This window comes from Salmo salar, chromosome ssa20 (genome assembly GCF_905237065.1).
Source record: "Salmo salar chromosome ssa20, Ssal_v3.1, whole genome shotgun sequence".
In the NCBI taxonomy this organism is placed as follows: Eukaryota; Metazoa; Chordata; class Actinopteri; order Salmoniformes; family Salmonidae; genus Salmo; species Salmo salar.
Window position 1 is genome coordinate 52,926,384 of NC_059461.1, and position 27,348 is coordinate 52,953,731.

The following is a 27,348-nucleotide window of genomic DNA, read 5'->3' on the forward strand; positions in this document are numbered from 1 at the left end:
CTGACAAAGGGGGCTTCATTGCACAGACACACAGTGTATGACAGTCTTATGCAGGTGGTTGTAAGTGGAGTTAGGAATAGCTCCACTGTCACTCAGTTTCTTTCCCCTTCAGAAATATGCGTCTTGGATTTAGAAGCAAGAGATCCCTGCACTGGCAAAAACTGTGTGTGTGTGTGTGTGTGTGTGTGTCTAATCAAGGCAAAGTAGAATGTGGCCTTGGGTAAGCCCAGCTCTGTCCAGTGTGTATCCATGCCCTGCCTCTCCGGGATTCTGAGTCGGGACTGGGAGTGAGCTGGACGTCTATGGACAGCAGAGCTGGTCGCTGATCCCAGCAGCATCTCACTTCACCCCAGGTAGGACACATCTCTCTTTCTCCCTCTCACCCACCATTCTAAGCTATCCTCACCTTGGAACTGACCTATTGTAGGATTGCTTTTTCTCCAATTCCACAGACTTTCAGCAGTCTTAAGATTTAACACACATTCATATGGGTTTGTGTACAGGGAATAAAATGAAATACTGAGTGAAAATGTTAACTAGGATATAATAAACAGCCCTTATTCAGGACCCTGTCTTTCAGAGTTAATTCGTAAAATTCAAATAACTTCACAGATCTTCATTGTAAAGGGTTTAAACACTGTTTCCCATGCTTGTTCAATGAACCATAAACAATTAATGAACATGCACCTGTGGAACGGTCGTTAAGACACTTAACAGCTTACAGACGGTAGGCAATTAAGGTCACAGTTATGAAAACTTAGGACACTAAAGAGGCCTTTCTACTGACTCTGAAAAACACCAAAAGAAAGATACCCATGGTCCCTGCTCATCTGCGTGAACGTGCCTTAGGCATGTTGCAAGGAGGCATGAGGACTGCAGATGTGGCCAGGGCAATAAATTGCAATGTCCGTACTGTGAGACGCCTAAGACAACGCTACAGGGAAACAGGATGGACAGCTGATCGTCCTCGCAGTGGCAGACCACGTGTAAAACACCTGCACAGGATCGGTACATCCGAACATCACACCTGCGGGACAGGTACAGGATGGCAACAACAACTGCCCGAGTTTCACCAGGAATGCACAATCCCTCCATCAGTGCTCAGACTGTCCGCAATAGGCTGAGAGAGCCTGGACTGAAGGCTTGTAGGCCTGTTGTAAGGTAGGTTCTCACCAGACATCACCAGCAACAAAGTTGCCTATGGGCACAAACCCACCATCGCTGGACCAGACAGGATTGGCAAAAAGTGCTCTTTACTGACGAGTCGCGGTTTTGTCTCACCAGGGGTGATGGTCGGATTCGCGTTTATCGTCGAAGGAATGAGCGTTACACCGAGGCCTGTACTCTGGAGCGGGATCGATGTGGAGGGTCCATCATGATCTGGAACGGTGTGTCACAGCATCATCGGACTGAGCTTGTTGTCATTGTTGGCAATCTCAACGCTGTGCGTTACAGGGAAGACATCCTCCTCCCTCATGTGGTACCCTTCCTGCAGGCTCATCCTGACATGACCCTCCAGCATGACAATGCCACCAGCCATACTGCTCGTTCTGTGCGTGATATCCTGCAAGACAGTAATATCAGTGTTCTGCCATGGCCAGCGAAGAGCCCGGATCTCAATCCCATTGAGCACGTCTGGGACCTGTTGGATCGGAGGGTGAGGGCTACGGCCATTCCCCCCAGAAATGTCCGGAACTTGCAGGCGCCTTGATGGAAGAGTGGGGTAACATCTCACTGCAAGAACTGTCAAATCTGGTGCAGTCCACGAGGAGGAGATGCACTGCAGTAATGCAGCTGGTGGCCACACCAGATACTGACTGTTACTTTTGACCCCCCCTTTGTTCAGGGACACATTATTCCATTTCTGTTAGTCACATGTCTGTGGAACTTGTTCAGTTTATGTCTCAGTTGTTGAATCTTGTTATGTTCATAAAAATATTTACACATGTTAAGTTTGCTGAAAATAAACACAGTTGACAGTGAGAGGACGTTTCTTTTTTTGCTGAGTTTACGTACTGTATGAATACACAACAACACATGTTTTTTCCAGCCTCTCAAACAACCATAAAGTAATGGTTCCATATCTGTAAATCATCGGTTCTCAAACTTGGATGGCCTTGCTGTTTAGCGTTGGGAAACTCACCAGGGAGAATCAATGGAGATTACTGTAGGCCTGTTTGATAGGATCCAGGTAGTGCTTGTTTGAGCCCTTCACACCTGCTGGGGATTATTTCTGTTACTTATTCTATTATTCATCCTCTTCTGAATCATATACCATTGTGATGTGTGACTTGCTATAATGACCGCAATACGTTCTATATGTTTGTCCCAAATTGAACAGAACCCTTAATCCCAGCCCTGTGTTGTTGTTATGCTGAGACTGAGTGAGTGCAGTTCCTCTGAGCTGTACCAGAGGGAGCTCTTCTCTCCCTGAGTCGGCGTCAGCCGGGACAATCCCAGTCTGTTGTGTTGATGAGAAGTACTCTGTCGAGACAGACTGAGGGCCTAGAAGGAGAGGAGAGACTGGTAGGACTGACTGTGGCGCTGAGAAGAGGAGGGTGAGAGAGAAGAGGTAGAGGGGTGGAGAGAGAGATTGTGGCGAGGGAGAGTGTCTCAGGGGGTTGGGTTGGGTTGTAAGCAAAAAGACACATTTCCGTTCTCTGGGGAGGGCAGTGAGAGGGAGAGAAACGATATGTGGTCGTTTCTACCTAGCTTCGTTGAATACACTGACTAAGTCATTCTGGATAAGAACTTCTGCTAAATGTAAAATGGGGAGGGCAGGGAGGGAGTGAGGGGGAGGAGGGCAAGGAGAGAGGGGGAGGAGGGCAGGGAGAGAGGGGGAGGAGGGCAGGGAGGGAGTGAGAGGGGGAGGAGGGCAGGGAGAGAGTGAGATGAGGGGGAGATTAGGATCCTAACTTGCTGATAGAGGGGAGCTGCCAGTGATTGTAATTGAAGAGATGAAAAGGTCCCATGGCTCCCTCCCTCCCTACAGTATCCCCTGCCCTGGTCCTCTTGTGTTTTCTGGCTAATCTTACTCTCTTTATCCATCTCCCTCTCTCTGTCTGTCTCTACCGCCCTCCCTACCTTCCTCTCTCTCTACCTCTGTCTCACTTTCCTTCTTTCTCTCGGTCTGCCTTTCTATTTTCCCCTTGATCGCAACACATTTTTCACGTGGCACACACAGAGACATACTTGCTCACACATGAACGTCAGACAGTTCAGGTGTTAATGAGAGTGCTGACTTGCCCCATGCTGTTAGGAGTCCTAGCCTCCCAGCGTAAATCCTTGTTTTTCTTTCCTACTCTACGATGGAGATGTGTAGAGCTTTTTTTTTTATTATAATTTTTTTTACAGCTATTACTGTGTCGCTAAGCTACACGGGGTTGCTCAAGACCCAATATGACTGATTTGTATGTGGGAACCACATTTAGTCAGAGGAAACTGCAACACACTTTTGAATAGTTCAAAGGTTAAGATGCTTATCCTCAAGTCAACAGGAGGTCAAGAGGCCCCAGTAACCATAAATGAATGGAATCACAATGGATAAATTCCGTTAAGTGTAGACCTTTTAGATATGAAATGGTAGATAGCATTGCTATCTTCTAGCCAGTAGGGATCTGCCTAGTTCAGACCGGGAGATGGTGGGGAGCATCTCCAACAAAGAGGCAAGAAGAGGGAGTTCCCCTACTTGGCATGGCACACTTGACATTTTCCAAACATTTCTTTATCTGGATGTATTCCACCTTACCAAGGAAGTGGGAAAAATGCCTATTACTCTGAGGGAGGGTTGGAGAGTGGAGACGTCTTAGTTGATTGTGTTTTAGACAGATGCAGCAGAGGCCTTTCAGACTGCTGGTACCTAATGGCTTCCTAAAGGTCTGGCTTTTAGAGTGATCTTGGTTTGCGTTGGTTGGGAAGGGCACGACGTGGGCACTGGTAAATCATATGGCAAACAGCACCATGGCAGGAGTAGTTCTTCATATGCTTCCTGTAAGTGCTTGTTTAATTGTCGTGTGTGTGTGTTGGGTGTTGTTGATTTTACCCAGGGGATAAGCACACTATCCTTCAATCTATAGTTCAGTGTATGGGGTTCCTATCGCAGACTGCTTCCTACCGCTTGGTGATTGGCTTGTTATTTTTAGTTCGGAGAGCTGAGTGAGATTAAAGATGCTTTTGGACTGCTTATTTGTTGTTCTTCTGCGTTGCTGTGTAACGTGCAACGCTGCTCGTCCAGTACTTCAAACTAACTCTCCTCATTTCATCATGACATTATTCACTTATTGTTTACAATATTTTGTTATTTTGAGAGGAAATGCGTAGCCTACAACTCAACTCCTCTTTTTGGCTGGAGATGTTTGCGAAACCATGCAATAATATTGCCAGGTGGGATGAGACAACCATTGCAAATGGGGAGAAGAGGGGGCCAACAGGTCAATGGTGAAGGAGGATACGGTCAGGTTGAGAGTGACAGCTCCTTCAAAGAAACCCTTCATCACTGCCAAATACATCTTGATAAGCATATCAGCCGCAAACCACTCATAATGTCACTCTTAGATGTCTTCCTATGTTGTCTTGAAAACCAATTCTCTGGTCGAGCCAACACATACTGCAGTTCTGGGTAAGTCTTAGTTTTGTCAACATGCTCTCTCAGGACTTTTTAATCCCCTAGCACCACTGTCTGGCTTTCTATTTCTGGTTTCTGGACCCTACCTTTTAATGTTTAGGGTCAACCATCACAGTGATTCTGTTGATGAGAACAGCTACATGATCACCGTTGAACATTTCAGTCTGTAGACTCTGTGGAGCTGCTAGAGGTTTTTCGTCAGGCTGTCTGTGAATGTGTCTGTCTGTGAATGTGTCTGTCTGTGAATGTGCCTGTCAGGGAATGATGTCTGTGGGGATTCTCCGTGCTTTGGTCACAGCTAGCCATGGGGACGAGGGGATGCTTTGGTCACAGCTAGCCATGGGGACGATGGGATGCTTTGGTCACAGCTAGCCATGGGGACGAGGGGATGCTTTGGTCACAGCTAGCCATGGGGACGAGGGGATGCTTTGGTCACAGCTAGCCATGGGGACGAGGGGATGCTTTGGTCACAGCTAGCCATGGGGACGAGGGGATGCTTTGGTCACAGCTAGCCATGGGGACGAGGGGATGCTTTGGTCACAGCTAGCCATGGGGACGAGGGGATGCTTTGGTCACAGCTAGCCATGGGGACGAGGGGATGCTTTGGTCACAGCTAGCCATGGGGACGAGGGGATGCTTTGGTCACAGCTAGCCATGGGGACGAGGGGATGCTTTGGTCACAGCTAGCCATGGGGACGAGGGGATGCTTTGGTCACAGCTAGCCATGGGGACGAGGGGATGCTTTGGTCACAGCTAGCCATGGGGACGATGCTTTGACGGCTTGTGATAAAACAACACAGAGAGGGGCTCTGTAAGGTGAGACCAACAAAGGCCTTGGTAAATCATCCACCATTCATTGTCTTCAATATTCCATAACTGATTAGGAGCGTAGATTGTAGTCCAGCGATGACAGGCGATAGTGGTGCAGCTAACAGAGGTCTGGAACTTTATCTAGGTTGTCATAAAAAAAATTGCAATTTTTTTCCACATAGATGTAAAAAGGAAGTAAGCAGTAAGAAAATATGATTGTGTATAGGAAGGAGAAAGAGGGAGACAGAGAGAGTGGAGGAATAGGGACACACACAGAGAGAGAGAGAGTGGAGGAAGAGGGACACACAGAGAGAGAGAGAGAGAGAGAGAGAGAGAGAGTGGAGGAAGAGGGTGTAAGAAACTCCAGCGGGCGTGTAGGGGGAGTGTCTGTACGTGTTCTTCAGAGGGACGGTGGTGAGTACCACCCTGACACAGACCCCCACATAACTACGGAACCACTGCACGGTAGGGCTGCATTCTGGACATTGTGTGTGTGTGTGTGTGTGTGTGTGTGTGTGTGTGTGTGTGTGTGTGTGTGTGTGTGTGTGTGTGTGTGTGTGTGTGTGTGTGTGTGTGTGTGTGTGTGTGTGTGTGTGTGTGTGTGTGTGTGTGTGTGTGTGTGTGTGTGTGTGTGTGTTTCTCAATGGTTCTATGCATATATGTGTTTGTGCCAGACCAAACTTCAGCGTGTGTATAGTGTGAGGTTTGAGTGCTCTACTGGGCAAACAGTCTGTCTTGATGTGTTTACGCACGCTTACACACAGCACGTTTACACAACGGTAGAGCATCATGTAAGTTCTAGTGGAAAAAGTTCCATTGGGTTTTACCTCGTGTGTTGCACTCTTTCTACCTCATCCTATTTGGTAGTATGTTCTGTTATATCCTGTATTTATTTTGTTTTTCACTTTGTTACACTCCTTGAAGAGTGCAAGTTGAAGCAATTCTCACTTGTAATGTGGACTTGCAGTTGAATTATCTGATTTGAAGCGTGTCTGATTTGAAGCAATGTCGACCAAAGTGCATGCCCCATAGACACTAGATACAGTGGTGATAGGGATGAAGATCATATTATGTGTTCGGGTTCCTCGTTGTCTTACACGAAAACAAGAACTACTCCCTCTAGAAACCCCCAATTGTGATTTATTAATTTTTTTGCTTCCAGAGACGGCTTGAGTTGATTCCTTGTCCGCTGCACAATATTTCTACTATACATCATTTGTTTGTCTCTGTAACAGAACAATAATGCTCAGAGTTGGTTGAATTGTTGAATCTTTGTTAATGTAACGTAAAGTGGTCAGTGGCAGACATTGAATGTCCCCCCCCCCATATTAAAGCATTTTAATTTAATGTTTTTAATGTCAAGTGTACAGTACAGGGAAATGCCTTTCTTCCAAGCTTACGCTATGATAACCTTGACAAAAGTGCATTTTCTTCATAGCTCCAAATTGCTCCTATTTTCAGAACTTGTAGGATTCTTGTGGGATCTGATTGCAATGATATTTCAAATATGATGTTCAATGATTTCATTCTCATCTGGAATATCTTTGATTATGAAGTGGTTATTTGACGTTTCTCAGTGATGAGCTAATGTAAGTGCTATACGGCAACCCAGAGAGTAAAAAATACAGTACTTTAGAGCAAGTTTAATTTATCTGATTAGTTTGAACTAATTGTTACCCCCAGTATTTCAGCTGCACTTTATCAGGAAGTACCTATTTGGGTGTCACCCTTTGCACTCTTTCTTCCAGCTGTTGTTTTCTCATCTTAATTCATGAATATCCATCAAGACTCTGCTTCCACCTCCTGTATGTCAGTCCAGGTGCCCTATGCAGCTTGGATAGGAGCATTCTGCGTGACTGATAGGGGTACGGACTGGAATTCCATGGAGAATTGCTGGACAATTACTTTTAATTGGGATAATGGCATTCCATTTGAATTAACTCTCCCTTTCCCATTAAATTCTAATTGAAGCAAACGAGTATAAACAAGCCGATTTAGCGCCAAAACCTTTTTTTTCTTCTCCTTTTTTCAGTTTAACTAATTTCTTACTCAAATCATGGGACTTCTTAAGCGGGGTATGTGGTCAACGTTTGTAAATAAAACAAACGGCAAAATAAAAAATGTGAGTCAATGTATGATAGTGCATATTTAATCCATTTTTTAGATTGATACAACTATGTTTATGATCGCTGTCAAAGGTGATCAGTCTGCAATTTTTACGACGCACAATTATTATTTTTTTTCTTTCAGTGTGAAATTCAAACAGAAAACGTGGTAGGATTTAGAGCCCTGTCGCAAACTACATCTCTCAGGAGACGTCTGTTTGAAGAAAATGAAGAATAAATACATTGTGGAAGAGGAAGGCTAGTAAATAGAAGGATAGCATGTGGTTTCAGCAACAGTCATCATACATGGAGCTCTCCAAATGTTCCATTATATAAGTACACTACTTTATTAAATTACTATATTGTGAGTCTGTACATTACACCAATATTACTTGACACTAGCACACTACTTTTTCAGTCTATTGCTAGACTTATATTCTGTCTAACATATATGTGTATATGGATTAAATGAAATGTAAATGATAATGCTCAATAATGGACATTAAAACGACCCAGAATGAAGGGTAGTTACAGTAAAATTTCAAATAAAAATGTTAACAAACAGGCAACAATAGAATGGATAGGAGAAATTCTCCTGTTGGATACTTTGCATATAACTGTGGTAAATATCTACTGTGACCACGCTGAAAAGTAGTTAAACATAAAAATACATTTAAAAAGTAAAATACATTTAAAAAGTAAAATACAAATAAAAAAGGGGTTAAAAATTCAAAGTAGTTAGATATTTTATTTTCTGTAAAAAAAATATTTCTTAATTTGATTTAACCAGTCATTTGAAGTTCATAAAACATGATATCTTGATTATACTCATACTGTCAAAAGAAAAATGAGGACCAAGTACTGTAGAAGAAGAATGGGTGATACATGTTTTCTTCTAGAAAATATGTGTTATCAGGGTATCAAGTAACAATTTTCACTATCAAAATCAGAGGAAGTCGGTTGGTTTGGGGATGCATATCCCCCTATCAACTTGTTCCACCCTGCCTTAACACACCGACTGCACATTGACTTCATCTATCAAACTATGTACTTCTTCTAACTCTGTTTTTCTTCCTTTCAAATCTTGTTGCTGCCTGTATATTTTTTTCCCCCTTTTCGTTTAATGTATGTGGTGAAGTTCAACTTTCGTATTTCATCTCCAAATGTATAGAGACCCAAGAAATCAGATGTGATTGTAGCTTCGGGCAGTTACAACAATGTCAAGAAAGAAAATAAACAAACGTGTTCTAACAGAATCCCCTCAGGCCATCTTTGGCCGGGACTTTCAGATTTCACATTTCCCCCAGTGTTTCACACTTTTAACCCCATAGTGACGTATTACCAGTCAGTCTCAGTGACTTCCCCCATTTGTCTCCATCTTTCCCTGTGCTAACTAACCACTCAGGATATTCCAGAGAAGCCGAAAACAAACACCACAAACCATTAGAGGGAAAAAATACACAATTAATTCACAATGGTAAATAACACAAGTGTTGTTGTGTTTGTGTTGCAGTCTGGTACCGGTTGTGTCCCCATTGGCGTTTGTCATAAAAGGAGGTGGAGCGAGGCAAAGCTTCCCACCTGGCCCAGCCACACACACACACACACACACACACACACACACACACACACACACACACACACACACACTCTCTCTCTCTCTCTCTCTCTCTCTCTCTATGCTACCCCTCATCCCCTGATGGGCACCTCATCACACCGTGCCAAAAGTCCACCGTCGCTGCTAACAACCACACCACACCCCTAACCGCCGGCCATCGCCATGGAGATGACGCAGTCAATGATGATGGACAGAGAGAACGAAGGAGGAGAGAAAGAGAAAGGGGAGGAGTCATCGCAGGAGAACGGCAGACTCATGCTGGCTGACGGAGGGGTGGCAGAGAAGGGGGACCCCAAAGTGAACTCTGGTGGGGGGTCAGGAGGGGTGTCCAACGGGTACCCCACGTCCACAGCGCAGAGCCCAAAGGAGGGAGTGGGGGGTGTACCCGCAGGGGCCCCCAGGACTCTAGTGGTCCAGCAGACCAGTCTGGACCGGCCCCGGGAGACCTGGAGCAAGAAGATGGACTTTCTGTTGTCTGTGATTGGCTACGCCGTGGACCTGGGAAATGTGTGGCGCTTCCCCTACATCTGCTATCAAAACGGCGGAGGTGAGACTAGGGCCCTGTTCATTTGAGCACGCTGTTGCAAAAAGCTAAAATAAGCATTTCTTATTAGACAATTCTAGGTACTCCCTCCTTCTTTCAGGCTGTAATCTTCCGTTTGGTGTCTAATGAACACGACCCAGGTTGAGGGAAAAAGTAACACCGGAAAGGTGAGAATCTGTAGCTGGGGAAAGGGATGTTGAGGAAATTGACAGATAAAACTAAACCATCTACTGTATACTGGTGACAATAAGCATTAATGTTGATTGAATATAGTTTTTCACCCAACATCTTTCCACACTTAATCATATAGCTAGATAAAAAAACATAAAACAAGATGGATAAATCAGACACAGCGTCTGGAAAACACAGAATATTCAAACCAACCAAAATGTGGATCAAATGAACATTTACACCTTGGAAAGAAATAGCACTGGGTAAATACATGCACATTAAACCTTTTGTCTTATGTAATGAAAACAACAATAAATTAATGTTCTTCTAATGTTCCCAGATGTTTACAAGGGAACTCTGTTGTCCTCCCTGCTTTTCTACAACTCTCCTCCTCACATCAAATACGGGCCTCCGATTCCATTTTATTGAATTTGTGATAATAAAATCTTTGCAATATCCTGTTTCTCTGTTACGAAGCAGAGAGAGAGAGAGATGGAGACAGGGAGACACTTGATAGAAGCAACACTATTCATTGTTTTTCTTTGTCTTTGTCTTTGTATTTCTCTTTTTCTCTCTCTCTCTCTCTCTCTCTCTCTCTCTCTCTCTCTCTCTCTCTCTCTCTCTCTCTCAGACTCTCTCTCTCATTGCTTAATAACCTGTCTCTTAGACCCAGCTACTCAATCAACAGTTATCTTTGCTTTCATGTCAACCACACAGATATAAATTCCTAATCAAATACAGAAAGAGACAGGGCTTGTCTGGACTGGAGCCTATCTCCCTGGTACTCTCCAGGGTTCTGCATGGCTTTTTTCTCTCTCTGACATTTCCAGTTCCTCCCCTCACTCTCCTTGGCCTTTAGGGTCAGGTACAGGTCAGTGTTGAATGTTCCAGATGTTGTTGTTAGATGAGGTGTGTAGAAATCCGGTGAAGAGTACAGCTAAGAGTGCAGCTATGAAACATGTGGAGTTTATATTTTTGACTCATGAGTGAAAGGATTTTTACTCAATATACTCCAACCCCCTCTTTTTTTCTCTCGCTCTCGCCCTCTCCCACTCCCCCTTTATCTACCCCCCTCTGTCTATCTCCCCATCCCTCTCTCTCCCCACACTCCCCTTCTCCCCTCTGTCTTTTACCTGTTGTCCCAGGTGCCTTCCTGCTGCCCTACATGTTGATGGCGGTATTCGGCGGCGTGCCTCTGTTCTACATGGAGCTGGCACTGGGGCAGTTCCACCGCAGCGGCTGCATCTCCATCTGGAAACACATCTGCCCCATTTTCAAGGGTATGTAGAGAGCAGAGGAGGGGAGAGGAGGGGAGGGGTGGATTTGACAAATTTTGTTAACACAATGACGCTTGGCAAAACTATTTTTATAAGTGTTATGGAGAAGAGATGAGTCAGGGGAGAAGAGGAGTTGGGGGAGAAGAGGAGTCGGAGGAGAAGAGGAGTTGAGGGAGAAGAGGAGTTGGGGGAGAAGAGAGGAGTCAGGGGAGAAGAGGAGTCAGGGGAGAAGAGGAGTCGAGGGAGAAGAGGAGTCGGGGGAGAAGAGAGGAGTCAGGAGGGGAGAGGAGGGGAGGGGGTAGATTTGACAAATTTTGTTAACACAATGACGCTTGGCAAAACTATTTTTATAACTGTTATGGAGAAGAGATGAGTCGGGAGAAGGGGAGTCGGGGGAGAAGAGGAGTCAGGGGAGAAGAGGAGTCAGGGGAGAAGAGGAGTCGGGGGAGAAGAGGAGTCGGGGGAGAAGAGGAGTCGGGGGAGAAGAGGAGTCGGGGGAGAAGAGGAGTCGGGGGAGAAGAGGAGTCGGGGGAGAAGGGGAGTCGGGGGAGAAGGGGAGTCGGGGGAGAAGAGGAGTCGGGGGAGAAGGGGAGTCGGGGGAGAAGGGGAGTCGGGGGAGAAGAGGAGTCGGGGGAGAAGGGGAGTCGGGGGAGAAGAGTAGTCGGGGAGAAGGGGAGTCGGGGGAGAAGAGTAGTCGGGGAGAAGGGGAGTCGGGGGAGAAGAGGAGTCGGGGGAGAAGGGGAGTCGGGGGAGAAGAGGAGTCGAGGGAGAAGAGAGGAGTCGGGAGAGAAGAGTAGTCGAGGAGGGGGCAAGTCAGGAGGGGTGTGGAGTGGTGGGGGAGGAGTCAGGAGGGAGGAGGAGAGGAGTCGAGGGGGGAGGAGTCAGGAGGGGGGAGGAGAGGAGTCGGGGGGAGGAGTCAGGAGGGGGGAGGAGAGGAGTCGGGGGGGGGAGTCAGGAGGGGGGAGGAGAGGAGTCGGGGGAGGAGAGGAGTCAAGAGAGGAGTCAGGAGAGGAATGGAGTGGCATATCCAGAGAGACAGTGAGCAGCTAGCTGCCTGTTACAGCAGATCGATGAGTGAATGTCTGAGAGACAGATAATATGAACTCTCCGACCCCTTCAGCACGTTCCTCATGAAAGCCTCTGTATCTCCTTGTTGTGGTGATGTCCAGCTCTCTGTTATGGAAATTGTCACATTTCCCACAGAAATGCCAGCATGCTTAGAAACGTGATGTTATGTAAATCTCCGTTGTTTCCAAATGTCATCTCCGACTTGAGTTGAACTTGAGTTAGCTTGAAAATAGACAGAGCAAGTGAGCACCGACCAACGCCACAACACACCTTCATCTCAATCTTTCTTCTCATCTGGTCGGAGTCTGGTCATAGTGGTCGTGTAACCAGTTCAATGCCTGGGTCCACCACTTGCCTCGTCTCTCTCTCTACCCCACTCTCTGCCTCCTCTCTCATTCATACCTGTGTTAATCCTAACGTAAAAACAAACTCTCCTCTCTCCATCACAAACTCTCTCCTCTCCATCACAAACTCTCTTCTCTCCATCACAAACTCTCCTCTCTCCATCACAAACTCTCTCCTCTCCATCACAAACTCTCTTCTCTCCATCACAAACTCTCTTCTCTCCATCACAAACTCTCTTCTCTCCATCACAAACTCTCTCCTCTCCATCACAAACTCTCTTCTCTCCATCACAAACTCTCTTCTCTCCTTCACAAACTCTCTTCCCTCCATCACAAACTCTCTTCTCTCCTTCACAAACTCTCTTCTCTCCATCACAAACTCTCTCCTCTCCATCACAAACTCTCTTCTCTCCATCACAAACTCTCTCCTCTCCATCACAAACTCTCTTCTCTCCATCACAAACTCTCTTCTCTCCTTCACAAACTCTCTTCTCTCATCACAAACTCTCTTCTCTCCTTCACAAACTCTCTTCTCTCCATCACAAACTCTCTTCTCTTCATCACAAACTCTCTCCTCTCCATCACAAACTCTCTTCTCTCCATCACAAACTCTCTCCTCTCCATCACAAACTCTCTTCTCTCCATCACAAACTCTCTCCTCTCCATCACAAACTCTCTCCTCTCTCGTTCCACCAGTTATTATCTATAGATGATTATAGGACATTATAAAGGGGCTGTACAGGTTCATGACAAGTCTGACTATGCATTATAATAACTGCATTGTAATGCATTATACCTATACAGTCGTTAAGTCAAGTGTTATTTTTCTTTCTGCTATCGGCTTCGCCATCTGCATCATAGCGCTGTACAACACCATGTCAAACTTTCCCTCCCTCCCTCTAGGTGTGGGCTTCGCCATCTGCATCATAGCGCTGTACATAGCGTTCTACTACAACACCATCATGGCTTGGGCCCTGTACTACCTGCTGGCGTCGTTCCGGCCCACCCTGCCCTGGACCACGTGCTCCAACCCCTGGAACACGGTCAACTGTCTCCGCTACCTGTCCACCGACAGCAACGTCACCTGGACCAACACGTCCACCTCGCCCGCCGAGGAGTTCTATACGTAAGTCAAGACCATGTAAGTGCAAGGCAGGACGGAGGGACGAGCACAGAGATGCCAGGGACAGTGGAGGAGAGAGGGGTAGATGGCATGATGGCCTCGATAGAGAAGAGGGAGTAGAGACAGGGCGGAGTGACTGGATGGGTGGATGAAAGGCAGGTATGGAAGATGGATAAGTGGAGGGAGATAAGGACATGGCGGATTGACTGGAGGTACAAAGAGAGGGATTGATGGAGGAGGCAGTAGATAAAACATTGAGGAGGGATGTGTCCTAATGGGTATACAGCCGGTAGATACGCTACACTTTAAAACAATTCTAGTTGTTTAAACTAATTAGTATTAACTGGTTCCACCACTTTTCGGTTAAAGTGTTACCTGAACTTGAAAGGTTAAGTTGACCCAAACTTAGCTCCAACTTGAGAAAACTTAGACGAAAATTCTTACACCCAACCACGCTCCTTAACACCGGCCCGCTTAACCCGGAAGCCAGCTAGCTGCACCAATGTGTCGGAGGAAACACCGTTCAAGTGACGACTGAGGTCAGCCTGCAGGCGCCCGGACCGCCACAAGGAGTCGCTAGAGCGCGATAAGCGCTAACCCAGACGACGCTGGGCCAATTGTGCGCCGCCCTATGGGACTCCCGACTTAATCACTACTTTTACCAGAGCTGATACAATACAGTTGAAATCAGTCATTGACACAGACATGGAGGCCTAGCAGGAAGAATGGAGGCTGGTGCGAGGAGCTATAGGAGGACGGGCTCATTGTAATGGCTGGAATGGAACGGAGTCAAATGTGGTTTCCATATGTTTAATGTGTTTGATACCGTTCCATTCCAGCCATTACAATGAGCCCGTCCTCCTATAGCTTGTGTCCAACATGTAAGTTGAAAAACATTGTATGTCAAAACCCCCATATGTGTGTGTAACTTGTTCCACAGCCTTTTTGAGAGAGACAGAGAGAGAGAGAGTTATTTTAGTCAAGTTAACTTATATCCTTCTTCAGTTGTTTTGTTTTGTTAATTGAACCTTTATTTAACGAGGCACGTCAGTTGTATCAGCATCACATATCTACAATATGTTTATTCAATTTCTATCCTTGTCATGGGTGCATGTATCTCTCTGTGCGTCATCTGTTGTATTTTGTTAGTCACGCCATTTCCATGTAAATGACTCCTTTCTCTGTTATTCTGTCTCATCCCCCTCTTCCCAACCTTCTTTTCCCGCTCATCTTTCTCTTCTCGCTGATTCCTCTCTTCCTGACAATCCCTCTCCTCTCCCTGATTGACCCCCCCCTCCCCATCTCTCCATCCTTCTCTCTCTCCTCATCCCTCTCTCCTGATCCCTCTTTAACCTCTCATCCCTCTCCTCTCCTCATCCCCCTCTCCTCATCCATTTTGCTCATCCCTCTCTGTTCCATATAGGCGTCAGGTACTGCAGGTACACATGTCTCCAGGTCTGCACCAGCTTGGCAGTGTGAGTTGGCAGCTGGCTCTCTGCCTCCTGTTCATCTTCACCATCGTCTACTTCAGCATCTGGAAGGGAGTCAAGACCTCTGGCAAGGTGAGCAGAGGGATGGAGAAACGGTAGATGATACTACGTAAATACTGTGAAATCTGTTTCTCACTGATGTCTTTTATTCATACTTGCCCTTCTCTCTTTCTCTCTCCCCCACCCCCTCTCTCTCTCTCTCTCCCCCCACCCCCCTCTCTCTCTCTCTCTCTCTCTCGCTCCCCCCCTATCTCTCTCCCCCACCCTTCTCTCTCAGGTGGTGTGGGTGACAGCCACCTTCCCCTACCTTGTCTTGCTGGTGCTGCTCGTTCGTGGGGCCACTCTGCCCGGGGCCTGGAGGGGCGTGGTCTTCTACCTCAAACCTGATTGGGGGAAACTACTCAGCACCACAGTGAGTTAGTCAACTATTGGTGTAGGTTTCCAGCCAATCTTAGGTCATCATACAACACGCTGACACCGAATCTTACTGCCTGATGTCTTCCTAATCCCTAGTTTGTCTCCCACCCTCTCTCTCTCTCTCTCTCTCTCTCCCACATTCTCCCTCTCTCCCCCCTCTCTTTCTCTTCTCTACCCCTCTACCCCCTCCCCCTCTCCCCCTCTCTCTCTCTCCCTCCCTCTCCCCCTCTCTCTCCCCCCTCTCTCTCTCTCTCACCCCTCTCTCTCTTTCTCTCCCCCTCTCTTTCTCTCCCCCCTCTCTCTTTCTCTCTCCCCCTCTCTCTCTCTCTCTCTCTCTCTCTCCCTCTCCCCCCTCAATATCTTTCCCTTTCCCCCCCTCTCTCACCCTCTCACCCTCCCGCCCTCCCTCCCTCTCCCTCCCTCTCTCTCCTCTCTCTCCCCCTCTCACTCTCTCCCCCCTCCCTTTAACTCTCCCTCTCTCTTTCCCACTTTCTCTTTCTCTCCCTCTCTCTCCCCCTCCCCCACTCTCTCTCCCCCTTTCTCTCTCATCTCCCCCTCCCTGTAACTCTCCTTCTCCCCCTCTCTCCCCCCTCCCCTTTCTCTCTCCCTCTCGCTCCCCTTCTCTCCCCCTCCCCCTCTCTCTCCCCCTCTCTCTCCACCTCCCTTTAACTCTCCCTCTCTCTCCCCCTCTCTCTCCCTCTTTCTCTCTCTCTCCCCCTCTCTCTCTCCCCTCCCTTTCTCTCTCCCTCTCCCCCACTCTCTCTCTCCCTCTCCTCCACTCTCTCTCTCCCTCTCCCCCTCTCTCTCCCCCTCCCTTTAACTCTCCCTCTCTCTCCCCCCTCTTTCTCTCCCTCTCCCCCTCCCTTTAACTCTCCCTCTCTCTCCCCCGCGTCTTTCTCTCCCTCTCTCCCCCGCTCTCCCCTCCCCTTTCACTCTCCCTCTCCCCCTCCTCTCTCTCCCCCTCTCTCTCTCCCCCTTCCTTTCTCTCCCTCTCTCCTCTCCCTCCCTCTCTACCTCTCTCTCTCTCCCCCTCTCTCTCCCTCTCCCCACTCTCTCTCTCACTCTCCCCTCTCTCTCCCCATCCCTTTAACTCACCCTTTCTCTCCCCCACTTTCTCTCCCTCTCCCTCTCTCTCCCCTCCCTTTAACTCTCCCTCTCTCCCCCCTCGTTCTCTCCCCTCCCCTCCCCTCCCCCCTCTCCCCTTTCACTCTCCCCCTCTCCTCTCCCTCCCTCTCTCCTCTCTCTCTCCACCTCTCCCTCTCCCCCTCTCTCCCTCCTCTCTCTCTCCCCCTTTATTCTCTCTCCTCTCCTCTCCCTCCCTCTCTCCTCTCTCTCCCTCTCCCCCTCACTCACTCCCTCTCTCTCCCTCTTTCTCTCCCCCACTTCCTCTCTCTCTCCCTCTCTCTCTCTCCCCCTCTCTCTCTCTCCTCCCTCTCTCTCTCTCTCCCTACAGGTATGGATTGATGCAGCAGCTCAGATCTTCTTCTCTCTGGGGCCAGGTTTCGGGGTTCTCCTGGCCTTTGCGAGCTACAACCCCTTTCACAACAACTGCTACAAGTCAGACTCCATTTCTCTTGATACAGTACAATCTGTTTATGAACCTGCCATGTGAAATGTATTTATTTTGCCTGTGACTTGTTGTTAATCCTCTCTCTTCTCCTATCACCCTCTTCATCCCCTCTTTCTGTCTCTATCTTTCTCCCTCTCTCTCTACCTCCCTCCTTTTCTCTCCCCCCTCTCACCATCTCTCTCTCTCTCTCTCTGTCCCCCACTCTCAGGGATGCGTTGGTAACCAGCTCGGTGAACTGCCTGACCAGTTTCCTCTCTGGGTTTGTCATCTTTACCGTGCTCGGCTATATGGCTGAGATGCGTAAAATAGGCGTGGAGACCGTAGCCAAGGATGCTGGTAAATCAATCAAATCCCAAATTTCAAATCTACTCTTCATATGTAGCAGTTGTTGTATGATTAATTTTTTTACATCAGGGCCCATATTCATGAAGAGTCTCAGAGTAGGAGTGCTGATCTAGGATCAGGTGTCCTCTCCCTTCACTTGTAATTGTATTCAGTATGATCTTAAAGGCCCAGTGCAGTCAAAAACATGATTTCCCTGTGTTTTATATATAGTTCCACACTATGAGGTTGGAATAATACTGTGAAATAGTGAAAAGGATGATAATGCCCTTTTAGTGTAGGAGCTGTTTGAAAAGACCTCCTGAAATTTCAGCCTGTTCTGCTGGGATAGAGGTTTGGCCTTCCATGGTGACATCACCAGGCTGTAAATTTGCCCAATAAGACAGAGCACCAAACCTCCACCAATAACAACTAGTTTTCAGTTTTCCCTCCCCACTCAGACCACTCCCAGACAGTCCTTGCTAAATTCTTGCTTGAGAAATTGCTCTTTGCTGGAAAGTAGGAGTGGGTGACCTGATCCTAGATCAGCACTCCTACTCTGAGACGCTTTGGGAATACAGGTCCAGATAGTTCAGAGGTTATCTGAGGTCAGAGATCTGGCAAGGGAGTACAGACCAGACGGTGGAGAGTAAATAACAAGTTCTCTGCTACCTTTCTAGTTACGCTCGCCTTCACCAAGACAGGACTAAGTGCTCACTATTCCTTTTTGATAAAGGCCCAACACCACAAAAAAAGCCTCAGGGACCCGTATGGAAATAATTACGATGCCTTCAGTGGTTTCGAACATGAAAGAGGAGAGTTAAGATGCCACATTTCCACCATGTGTTTGTGTTCCCTTTGCTAACGTGTTGATTGTCTCTCTTCTGCCAGGTCCCAGTCTGCTGTTCATCATCTATGCTGAAGCCATCGCCAACATGCCCGCTGCCACCTTCTTCGCCATCATCTTCTTCCTCATGATCATCATGCTGGGGCTGGACAGCACGGTCAGTGGCACGCACACACACAGTATTCACACAGAATTATTAGACTGGTTTTCAAATCAATTAACGGCAGTTTTTTTTAATCAGTTCTCCTTTCTTACACGTCTTTTATGTGTACTAATTTATTGTTTGTGTTGAGTGTGTATTCAGCCAGGCTCTGAGTGTGTATTCAGCCAGGCTCTGAGTGTGTATTCAGCCAGGCTCTGAGTGTGTATTCAGCCAGGCTCTGAGTGTGTATTCAGCCAGGCTCTGAGTGTGTATTCAGCCAGGCTCTGAGTGTGTATTCAGCCAGGCTCTGAGTGTGGCTGGGGAGGAACTTACTGTTATGCAGAAGGGACAGTTTGTGTCTTTCTGTCTGGGTTTGCCTGTTTATAGAGATTTTCTATAGCTGCGCTGTGTTTTTTTCTCTCTCTCTCCTCTGATTACTCCTCTACTGGCTCCTTCTCTCTCCCTCTCAATTCAAATTTCAATTTAATGTCTCTCCCTTCTTGTCTCCCTGTGTAGTTTGCTGGTCTGGAGGGGGTGATCACAGCCATGCTGGATGAGTTCCCCCAGTTGTTGTCTAGGAGGAGGGAGTGGTTTGTCCTGGGTCTGGTGTGTGTCTGCTACCTGGGAGCGCTCTCCACCCTCACCTACGTGAGTCTTCTCTCCACTCTACCCAGCCTCGGTCCCACTCCCACGCAGCCTCGGTCCTACTCACACTCAGCCTCGGTCCTACTCCCACTCATCCTCGATCCTACTTCCACTCAGCCTCGGTCCCACTCCCACTCAGCCTCGGTCCCACTCCCACGCAGCCTCGGTCCCACTCCCACGCAGCCTCAGTCCCACTCCCACGCGGCCTCGGTCCCACTCCCACGCGGTCTCGGTCCCACTTCCACGCGACCTCGGTTCCACTCACACCCAGCCTCGGTCCCACTCCTACACAGCCTCGGTCCCACTCCCACCCAGCTCGGTCCCACTCCCACACAGCCTCAGTCCCACTCCCACACAGCCTCAGTCCCACTCCCACGCAGCCTCACTCAACCTCGATCCCACTCCCACGCAGTCTCGGTCCCACTCAGCCTCGGGTCCCACTCCCACTCAGCCTCGGTCCCACTCCCACCCGTCTCAGTCCCACTCCCACGCAGCCTCGGTCCAACTCCCACGCGGCCTCTGTCTCCCATGCGGCCTCTGTCTCCCACGCGGCCTCTGTCCCACTCAGCTTCGGTCCCACTCAGCCTCGGTCCTACTCCCACCTGGCCTCAGTCCCACTCCCACGCAGCCCCACTCAATCTCGATCCCACTCAGCCTCGGTCCCACTCCCACCCGGCCTCGGTCCCACTCCACTCGGCCTCGGTCCCACTCCCACGCAGCATCGGTCCCACTCCCACCCAGCCTCGGTCCCACTCCCACACAGCCTCAGTCCCACTCAGCCTCGGTCCTACTCCCACCTGGCCTCAGTCCCACTCCCACGCAGCCCCACTCAATCTCGATCCCACTCAGCCTCGGTCCCACTCCCACCCGGCCTCGGTCCCACTCCACTCGGCATCGGTCCCACTCCCACGCAGCCTCGGTCCCACTCCCACCCAGCCTCGGTCCCACTCCCACGCAGCCCCACTCAACCTCGATACCACTCCCACGCTGCCTCGGTCCCACTCCCACGTGGCCTCGGTCCCACTCACACTCGGCCTCCCACTCCCACCCGGCCTCGGTCCCACTCAGCCTCGGTCCCACTCAGCCTCGGTCCTACTCCCACCTGGCCTCAGTCCCACTCCCACGCAGCCCCACTCAATCCCGATCCCACTCAGCCTCGGTCCCACTCCCACCCGGCCTCGGTCCCACTCCACTCGGCCTCGGTCCCACTCCCACGCAGCCTCGGTCCCACTCCCACCCAGCCTCGGTCCCACTCCCACACAGCTTCAGTCCCACTCAGCCTCGGTCCTACTCCCACCTGGCCTCAGTCCCACTCCCACGCAGCCCCACTCAATCCCGATCCCACTCAGCCTCGGTCCCACTCCCACCCGGCCTCGGTCCCACTCCACTCGGCCTCGGTCCCACTCCCACGCAGCCTCGGTCCCACTCCCACCCAGCCTCGGTCCCACTCCCACACAGCCTCAGTCCCACTCAGCCCCACTCAACCTCAATCCCACTCCCACCCAGGCTTGGTCCCACTCACACCCGGCCTTGGTTCCACTCACACTCGGCCTCGGTCCCACTCCCACGCGGCCTCGGTCCCACTTCCACCCGGCCTCGGTCCCACTCCCAATCGGCCTCGGTCCCACTCCCAATCGGCCTCGGTCCCACTCCCACGCTGCCTCGGTCCCACTCCCACGCGGCCTCGGTCCCACTCCCACGCAGCCTAGGTCCCACTGCCACGCTGCCTCGGTCCCACTCCCACGCTTCCTCGGTCCCACTCCCATGCTGCCTCGGTCCCACTCCCACGCGGCCTCGGTCCCACTCCCACCCGGCCTCGGTCCCACTCCACGCAGCCACGCGGCCTCGGTCCCACTCCCACGCGGCCTCGGTCCCACTCACACTCGGCCTCCCACTCCCACCCGGCCTCGGTCCCACTCCCACCCGGCCTCGGTCCCACTCCCACCCGGCCTTGGTCCCACTCAGCCTCCGTCCCACTCAGCCTCGGTCCTACTCCCACCCGGCCTCAGTCCCACTCCCACGCAGCCCCACTCAATCTCGATCCCACTCCCACCCAGCCTCGGTCCCACTCCCACCTGGCCTCGGTCCCACTCCACTCGGCCTCGGTCCCACTCCCACGCAGCCTCGGTCCCACTCCCACCTGGCCTCGGTCCCACTCCACTCGGCCTCGGTCCCACTCCCACGCAGCCTCGGTCCCACTCCCACCCAGCCTCAGTCCCACTCAGCCCCACTCAACCTCGATCCCACTCCCACCCAGTCTTGGTCCCACTCACACCCGGCCTCGGTCCCACTCACACGTGGCCTCGGTCCCACTCACACTCGGCCTCCCACCCAGCCTCGGTCCCACTCCCACCTGGCCTCGGTCCCACTCCACTCGGCCTCGGTCCCACTCCCACGCAGCCTCGGTCCCACTCCCACCCAGCCTCAGTCCCACTCAGCCCCACTCAACCTCGATCCCACTCCCACCCAGTCTTGGTCCCACTCACACCCGGCCTCGGTCCCACTCACACGTGGCCTCGGTCCCACTCACACTCGGCCTCCCACTCGGCCTCGGTCCCACTCCCACGCGGCCTCGGTCCCACTCCCACCCGGTCTCGATCCCACTCCCACCCGGCCTCGGTCCCACTCCCAATCGGCCTCGGTCCCACTCCCAATCGGCCTCGGTCCCACTCCCACGCGGCCTCGGTCCCACTCCCACCCGGCCTCGGTCCCACTCCCAATCGGCCTCGGTCCCACTCCCAATCGGCCTCGGTCCCACTCCCACACTGCCTCGGTTCCACTCCCACGCTGCCTCGGTCCCACTCTCACGCTGCCTCGGTCCCACTCCAACGTGGCCTCGGTCCCACTCCCACCCGGCCTCGGTCCCACTCCACGCAGTTACGCGGCCTCGGTCCCACTCCCACGTGGCCTCGGTCCCACTCCCACGCGGCCTCGGTCCCACTCCCACGCGGCCTCGGTCCCACTCCCACCCGGGCTCGGTTCCACTCCCACCCAGCCTCGTTCCCACTCCCCACGCAGCCTCGGTCCCACTCCCACCCAGCCTCGGTCCCACTCGGGCAACAAGTCGAAAATAAGCTCCAGTAGAACATCAGCAGTATATACTGTATAAATGTCTCTATAGCGTTTGTCTCTATAGTGTCTATGGCTTGTTTCCCAACAGCCATGCATTTCTTTGGAAATGTGTTTTAGGGAGGTGCGTTTGTGGTGAAACTGTTTGAGGAGTACGCCACAGGACCTGCTGTCATCACTGTGGTCTTCCTAGAAGTCATCGCTGTTTCCTGGTTCTACGGTAAACGGCTGACAATGATATTGTTGACAAGGCTCACATAGTCTGACATTCTTTGGATTCAGATTTTTTTGTTTGTTGTTGATTTAATGGATGTGTGTTTGTGATTGGTATGTAAACTCTCTGCACTAGACATTTCTAATTTGGGACAATGGATGGATGGATTGATACATCGATTGATTGATTTGATTGATTTCTATTCCATATTGAGACTAAAATGTGTGTGAGTGCATGTGTTTCATTGTGTGTCTGTGTCCATTTTCAGGCACGAGTCGTTTCTGCGCTGATGTCAATATGATGCTGGGCTTCTCCCCTGGACTATTCTGGAGGGTGTGCTGGGTAGCCATCTGCCCCATCTTCCTACTGGTGAGCAGCCCCCAACCCCCCCAGATGTGCACACACACACACACACCGACACTATATTCCTGTTCGAAACACAACCACCTCTGTCTCATCTCTCCTCAGTTCATCATTGTCAGTTTCCTGGCGTTCCCCCCGGAGGTCAAGTTGTTTGACTACATCTACCCACCCTGGACCACTGTTCTGGGCTACTGCATCGGAGTGTCCTCCTTCATCTGTGTACCAGCCTACATGGTGTACCACCTGCTCACTGCCAAAGGGACCTTTAAACAGGTAAGAGCCTCCAGAGGGCTTGGGGTGGGCCTCTCCCCCTCCAGTCCCCCTTCCCTCCCCCTGCCATCACCAGGCTACTAACAGAGGACACAATCAAAGTGAGAGATGCAGAGAGTAGGAATACAAGCCACGACGGCTTCCAGACCTTACGGTTCAGACACTCGCGCGTGCAAGCACCAAACACACACACACACACACACACACGCTAACATAGACAAGCGACAGACACCGCTGCACCTGCACACTGTCACGTTGCCAAGCCAGAAAACAGCTCCTTGTTTGAGAAGACAGACAGACATCAAACAGCATGGAACACAGAGCGCCTCCCTTCCTCCTCTCCCTGCCTTTGATAAACCTATCATCCAATAAGCCCAGTGTTTGCCCCAGTGCCTCACCGCACAATGGGACTGAAAGACAGTGTCAGCAGAGGGGTGTGTGTGTGTTATGTGTGGTGTTCTGGTCGCACATCTGTGTTAGTGTGTGTGTGTGTGTTACGTGTGTGAGCGTTGTATGCCTAACCTGCCGCTGCGGCCAGTGAGTGTAGACAGACGGATCAGAGCGAGGTCAGGATGACATGAAGTCTGTGTGACAGCGCTCAATAACAACGATCTGTCGGGTTACGCCACAGTTATACCAGGCACCTCTTCTTGCGCTCAGACTACCAGAAATCTGTCACTTTCAATGGAAGCAGACGCGGGAAAGTCCTTCTGAGTCGAGCGACTGTGTAATAACCAATCCGAGGAAAGGAGGGTTTCGCTAGATAGCTTTGACACAGTGCTGGATAGGCTAACAGCCAACGTGTCAATTTGCATGTTGTTTGGAAGATTCCACACGAAAACTTCTAGTATAACCGGACTGTTACAAGGTGAACCCAACACTCAATGACAGTGGCTTGGATGAAATAACTCTGGTGTACCCTCCTACCCCTCTCTTTTCTGTCCTGCCCTTCCTCCCTTCCTTATCCCTCAGCGTCTCCTGAATGGCATCACCCCTGTACCCAGCGGGCCTCAAAGTGACATTATCATCACCCACGCCGTCTGACCCAGTGGTCTGACCCAGTGGTCTGACCCAGTGGTCTGACCAGGCCGAGTGGACTACACCACCCTCTGCTGGACATAGAGCACAACTGCAGGACGGGGAGGGTTCACGCCTCCCCCACTTCTCCTCCAGAACCCCCACAGCAGACTTCAGAAGCACAGAGGCACCCTGTTTATCCCACAGACCCCAGGGCTGAGGTGTGGGCGCTGGGCCACACTGTCTGCAGCATCCCACACCCCTCCTCCGTCACCTCCCTCCTGGCTCATTCTGTTAGCAGCTAATGTTGTCACTGGTTTCATACTGGGCCACGCTGGTCAGAGCATTTCAACCACCAGACAGAGGGTTTTAGATGCCACAGCACAATGGCATGTGTACTGTTATTGAAGCGTAGTGTTGCCTTTAAAGTCTATACCTGTCCATTACAATTGGAATCCATCCATACAGTATGAGGCATAAACATGCACACTTCCTTGTCTCTACTCTGTCAGGTCCACTAAACAATGTTTATATCACAAGCAAACATCTCATCTCACGGCTTCGTTTGACATTATATCCTTGTTTCATGAGTTCTGCATACAGATATTTAGCTGGACATTGATTGCAAAATGCAGGTATCTTTTTAAGTTTCTCTATGAAACCAAATATTCCATGGATATTTCTACAGGTATTTCCAGATGTGAGCTGTTGTCATGCTTTAGGATGACTTGGTGGGAGCTTGTCAGTGTTTCTTGGTGGGATGGCTGAACCTATGAAGGGCCTTGATGAGCGTCAGAGCGTCTCCACACTGTGAAGCGCTGTATGTTGGTGTTGTATGACGCACTGCAGTACTGATTCTGCTCTGTAAGCATATCCAAGTTGTTGGGGAACATAGAGACCAGATCAGAAGAGAAAACAGGGCTTTGTCCAGTTATGTGGGGGGATTCTTTAGCTGCAGTATGGAAGGCTCTGCTGTGTGTGTGTGCGTGCGTGCGTGCGTGCGTGTGTGTGTGTGTACGCGCGTCAGACAGAAATGGAAGGAACGTGGAGAAGCTACCCTGTGTAGATCAGAAGGAGTGGGTTATATTAGCGCAATATAAGATGTATATTTATTTGAAATAATTATTATCCAAATCCAAATCTATACTTTGATGTATTTGTTTATCTCATTTACTATAAACTGACATGCTGATTTAGTTTGACTTAGCACGGAAATGGTGTTTTACATATTAAGAGACTAACTGCCTACATTGGGAACCCAGTATTGAACACAACTACACTCAGTCTTCAAGGATGTGTCTAAAAACAGGTATCTGTCTTTACTTCCTACCAAATAATCTGTTGTGTTGGAATGGGAGTAGTAGTATGACATGTACGTGTGTATTAAGTGAGTCTTGGTATCGGTGTGTGTCTCTTTGTTCTGTGAATACTTGTCTACTCTCTTGAACGGGTTATATTTGTGTGTACATCAGACCAGGGTGCAAATACTATAGGGAATCTTTCAAATACTTTGTGTTTTCTTTGGCCTGCCTCGTGCCAGATGGGCGGGGTTTGTTTTACCCTGTTTAGTGCCAGATGGGCGCGGTTTGTTTTACCCTGTTTAGTGCCAGATGGGCGGGGTTTGTTTTAGCCTGCCTCGTGCCAGATGGGCGTGGTTTGTTTTAGCCTGCCTCGTGCCAGATGGGCGGGGTTTGTTTTAGCCTGCCTCGTGCCAGATGGGCGGGGTTTGTTTTAGCCTGTCTGGTGCCAGATGGGCGGGGTTTGTTTTAGCCTGCCTCGTGCCAGATGGGCAGGGTTTGTTTTAGCCTGTCTGGTGCCAGATGGGCGGGGTTTGTTTTAGCCTGTCTGGTGCCAGATGGGCGGGGTTTGTTTTAGCCTGCCTCGTGCCAGATGGGCGGGGTTTGTTTTAGCCTGCCTCGTGCCAGATGGGCGGGGTTTGTTTTAGCCTGTCTGGTGCCAGATGGGCGGGGTTTGTTTTAGCCTGCCTCGTGCCAGATGGGCGGGGTTTGTTTTAGCCTGCCTCGTGCCAGATGGGCGGGGTTTGTTTTAGCCTGCCTCGTGCCAGATGGGCGGGGTTTGTTTTAGCCTGCCTCGTGCCAGATGGGCGGGGTTTGTTTTAGCCTGCCTTGTGCCAGATGGGCGGGGTTTGCAGGATTGCGACTGTTCTATTGGTTCCATTGAACCAGGCAAGCTCAATCAAATCTGAAGTATTTGAAGATTTCAAATAGTATTTTAACTGGGGATTGGTGTACGTGTGTGTAAGCGTGCATACCTTGCGAGCGTGCATACATGAGTGTGCGTGTATACGCGTGTGTGTGTGTCAGCGTGCATGTGTGTGTACATTATGAACTGAAGTAGCAGTGTCAGACTCTGTCAACTTTGTCAGTGTGTGTAACCTGTGTGTGTAACCTGTGTGTGCATGCCAGTGTGTCTAACCTATGCTTCAGCTTGCGTCTGTGAAGTGACCTCTTGTCTTGTTCTTCTCCAAAATATCCAATGAAGATGATAAAACCACTCCCTTGTACCTCTCAAGCCTATATAATGTATGATCTATGTATGTCTGTAAAAGATTGTATTGAGAAATAAACCTGTATAGAAGAAAGATATACATATATATGAATTAATAGATAAATAAAGTTAAGATGTAAATGAGTAGCTATGCCTCTTGCATTTTTTTTCCCACCATGCTTTTGTAACACTGTTTTGTATGTTTTGTAACATTGTAGCACTTGAATTGGGTTCATTTCTGAGATTCTTTTAGGAATGAGGTAGTTTAGTGCTGAGGGCACAGTTAGACAGTAAATTTTCCGCTATACATATTCCACCACTAAGTGCAGTAGCTAGGGCCAGGTGCTTGAAGCACCAGCAATGCTTGATAAGTGACTGCTCAAAGGTGTGGTTGATAGGCGGGTAATAAGTTATTGGGAGGTGGGTCAAAGATTTTTGATTATATTGACAAGATACACAGCAACACAATTAGACCCAACCAATTCATGAGAAAACAAAAAGATAATCACTTGACACATTGGAAAGAATTAACAATAAAACAGAGCAAACTGGAATGCTATTTGGTCCTAAACAGAGAGTACACAGTGGCAGAATACCTGACCACTGTGACTGACCCACACTTATGGAAAGCTTTGACTATGTACAGACTCAGTGAGCATAGCCTTGCTATTGAGAAAGGCCGCCGTGGGCAGACCTGGCTCTCAAGAGAAGACAGGCTATGTGCACACTGCCCACAAAATGTGGTGGAAACTGAGCTGCACTTCTTAACCTTCTGCCAAATGTATGACCAT

The 27,348-nt window shown here is 49.7% G+C and overlaps 1 protein-coding gene across 4 annotated transcripts; it reads left to right on the forward strand.

The window, feature by feature from the left end:
• On the forward strand, positions 1-25,874 carry LOC106580796 (sodium-dependent serotonin transporter). Of its 4 annotated transcripts, none has more exons than XM_045703606.1 (14): positions 1-353; positions 9,053-9,704; positions 11,018-11,152; positions 13,465-13,687; positions 15,108-15,246; positions 15,452-15,586; positions 17,045-17,148; positions 17,370-17,497; positions 18,374-18,486; positions 18,988-19,119; positions 22,306-22,405; positions 22,668-22,768; positions 22,868-23,035; positions 24,005-25,874. In XM_045703606.1, the coding sequence occupies exons 2-14, from the start codon at positions 9,320-9,322 to the stop codon at positions 24,074-24,076; spliced, it is 1,935 nt and encodes a 644-aa protein (XP_045559562.1). In that variant the 5' UTR covers positions 1-353; positions 9,053-9,319; the 3' UTR covers positions 24,077-25,874. The 4 variants fall into 4 exon arrangements, with proteins under 4 accessions (XP_045559562.1, XP_045559563.1, XP_045559561.1 ...); XM_045703607.1 differs by lacking the exon at positions 1-353 and adding an exon at positions 4,215-4,618; XM_045703605.1 differs by lacking the exon at positions 1-353 and adding an exon at positions 4,706-5,899.
• Positions 25,875-27,348: the final 1,474 nt, after the last annotated feature.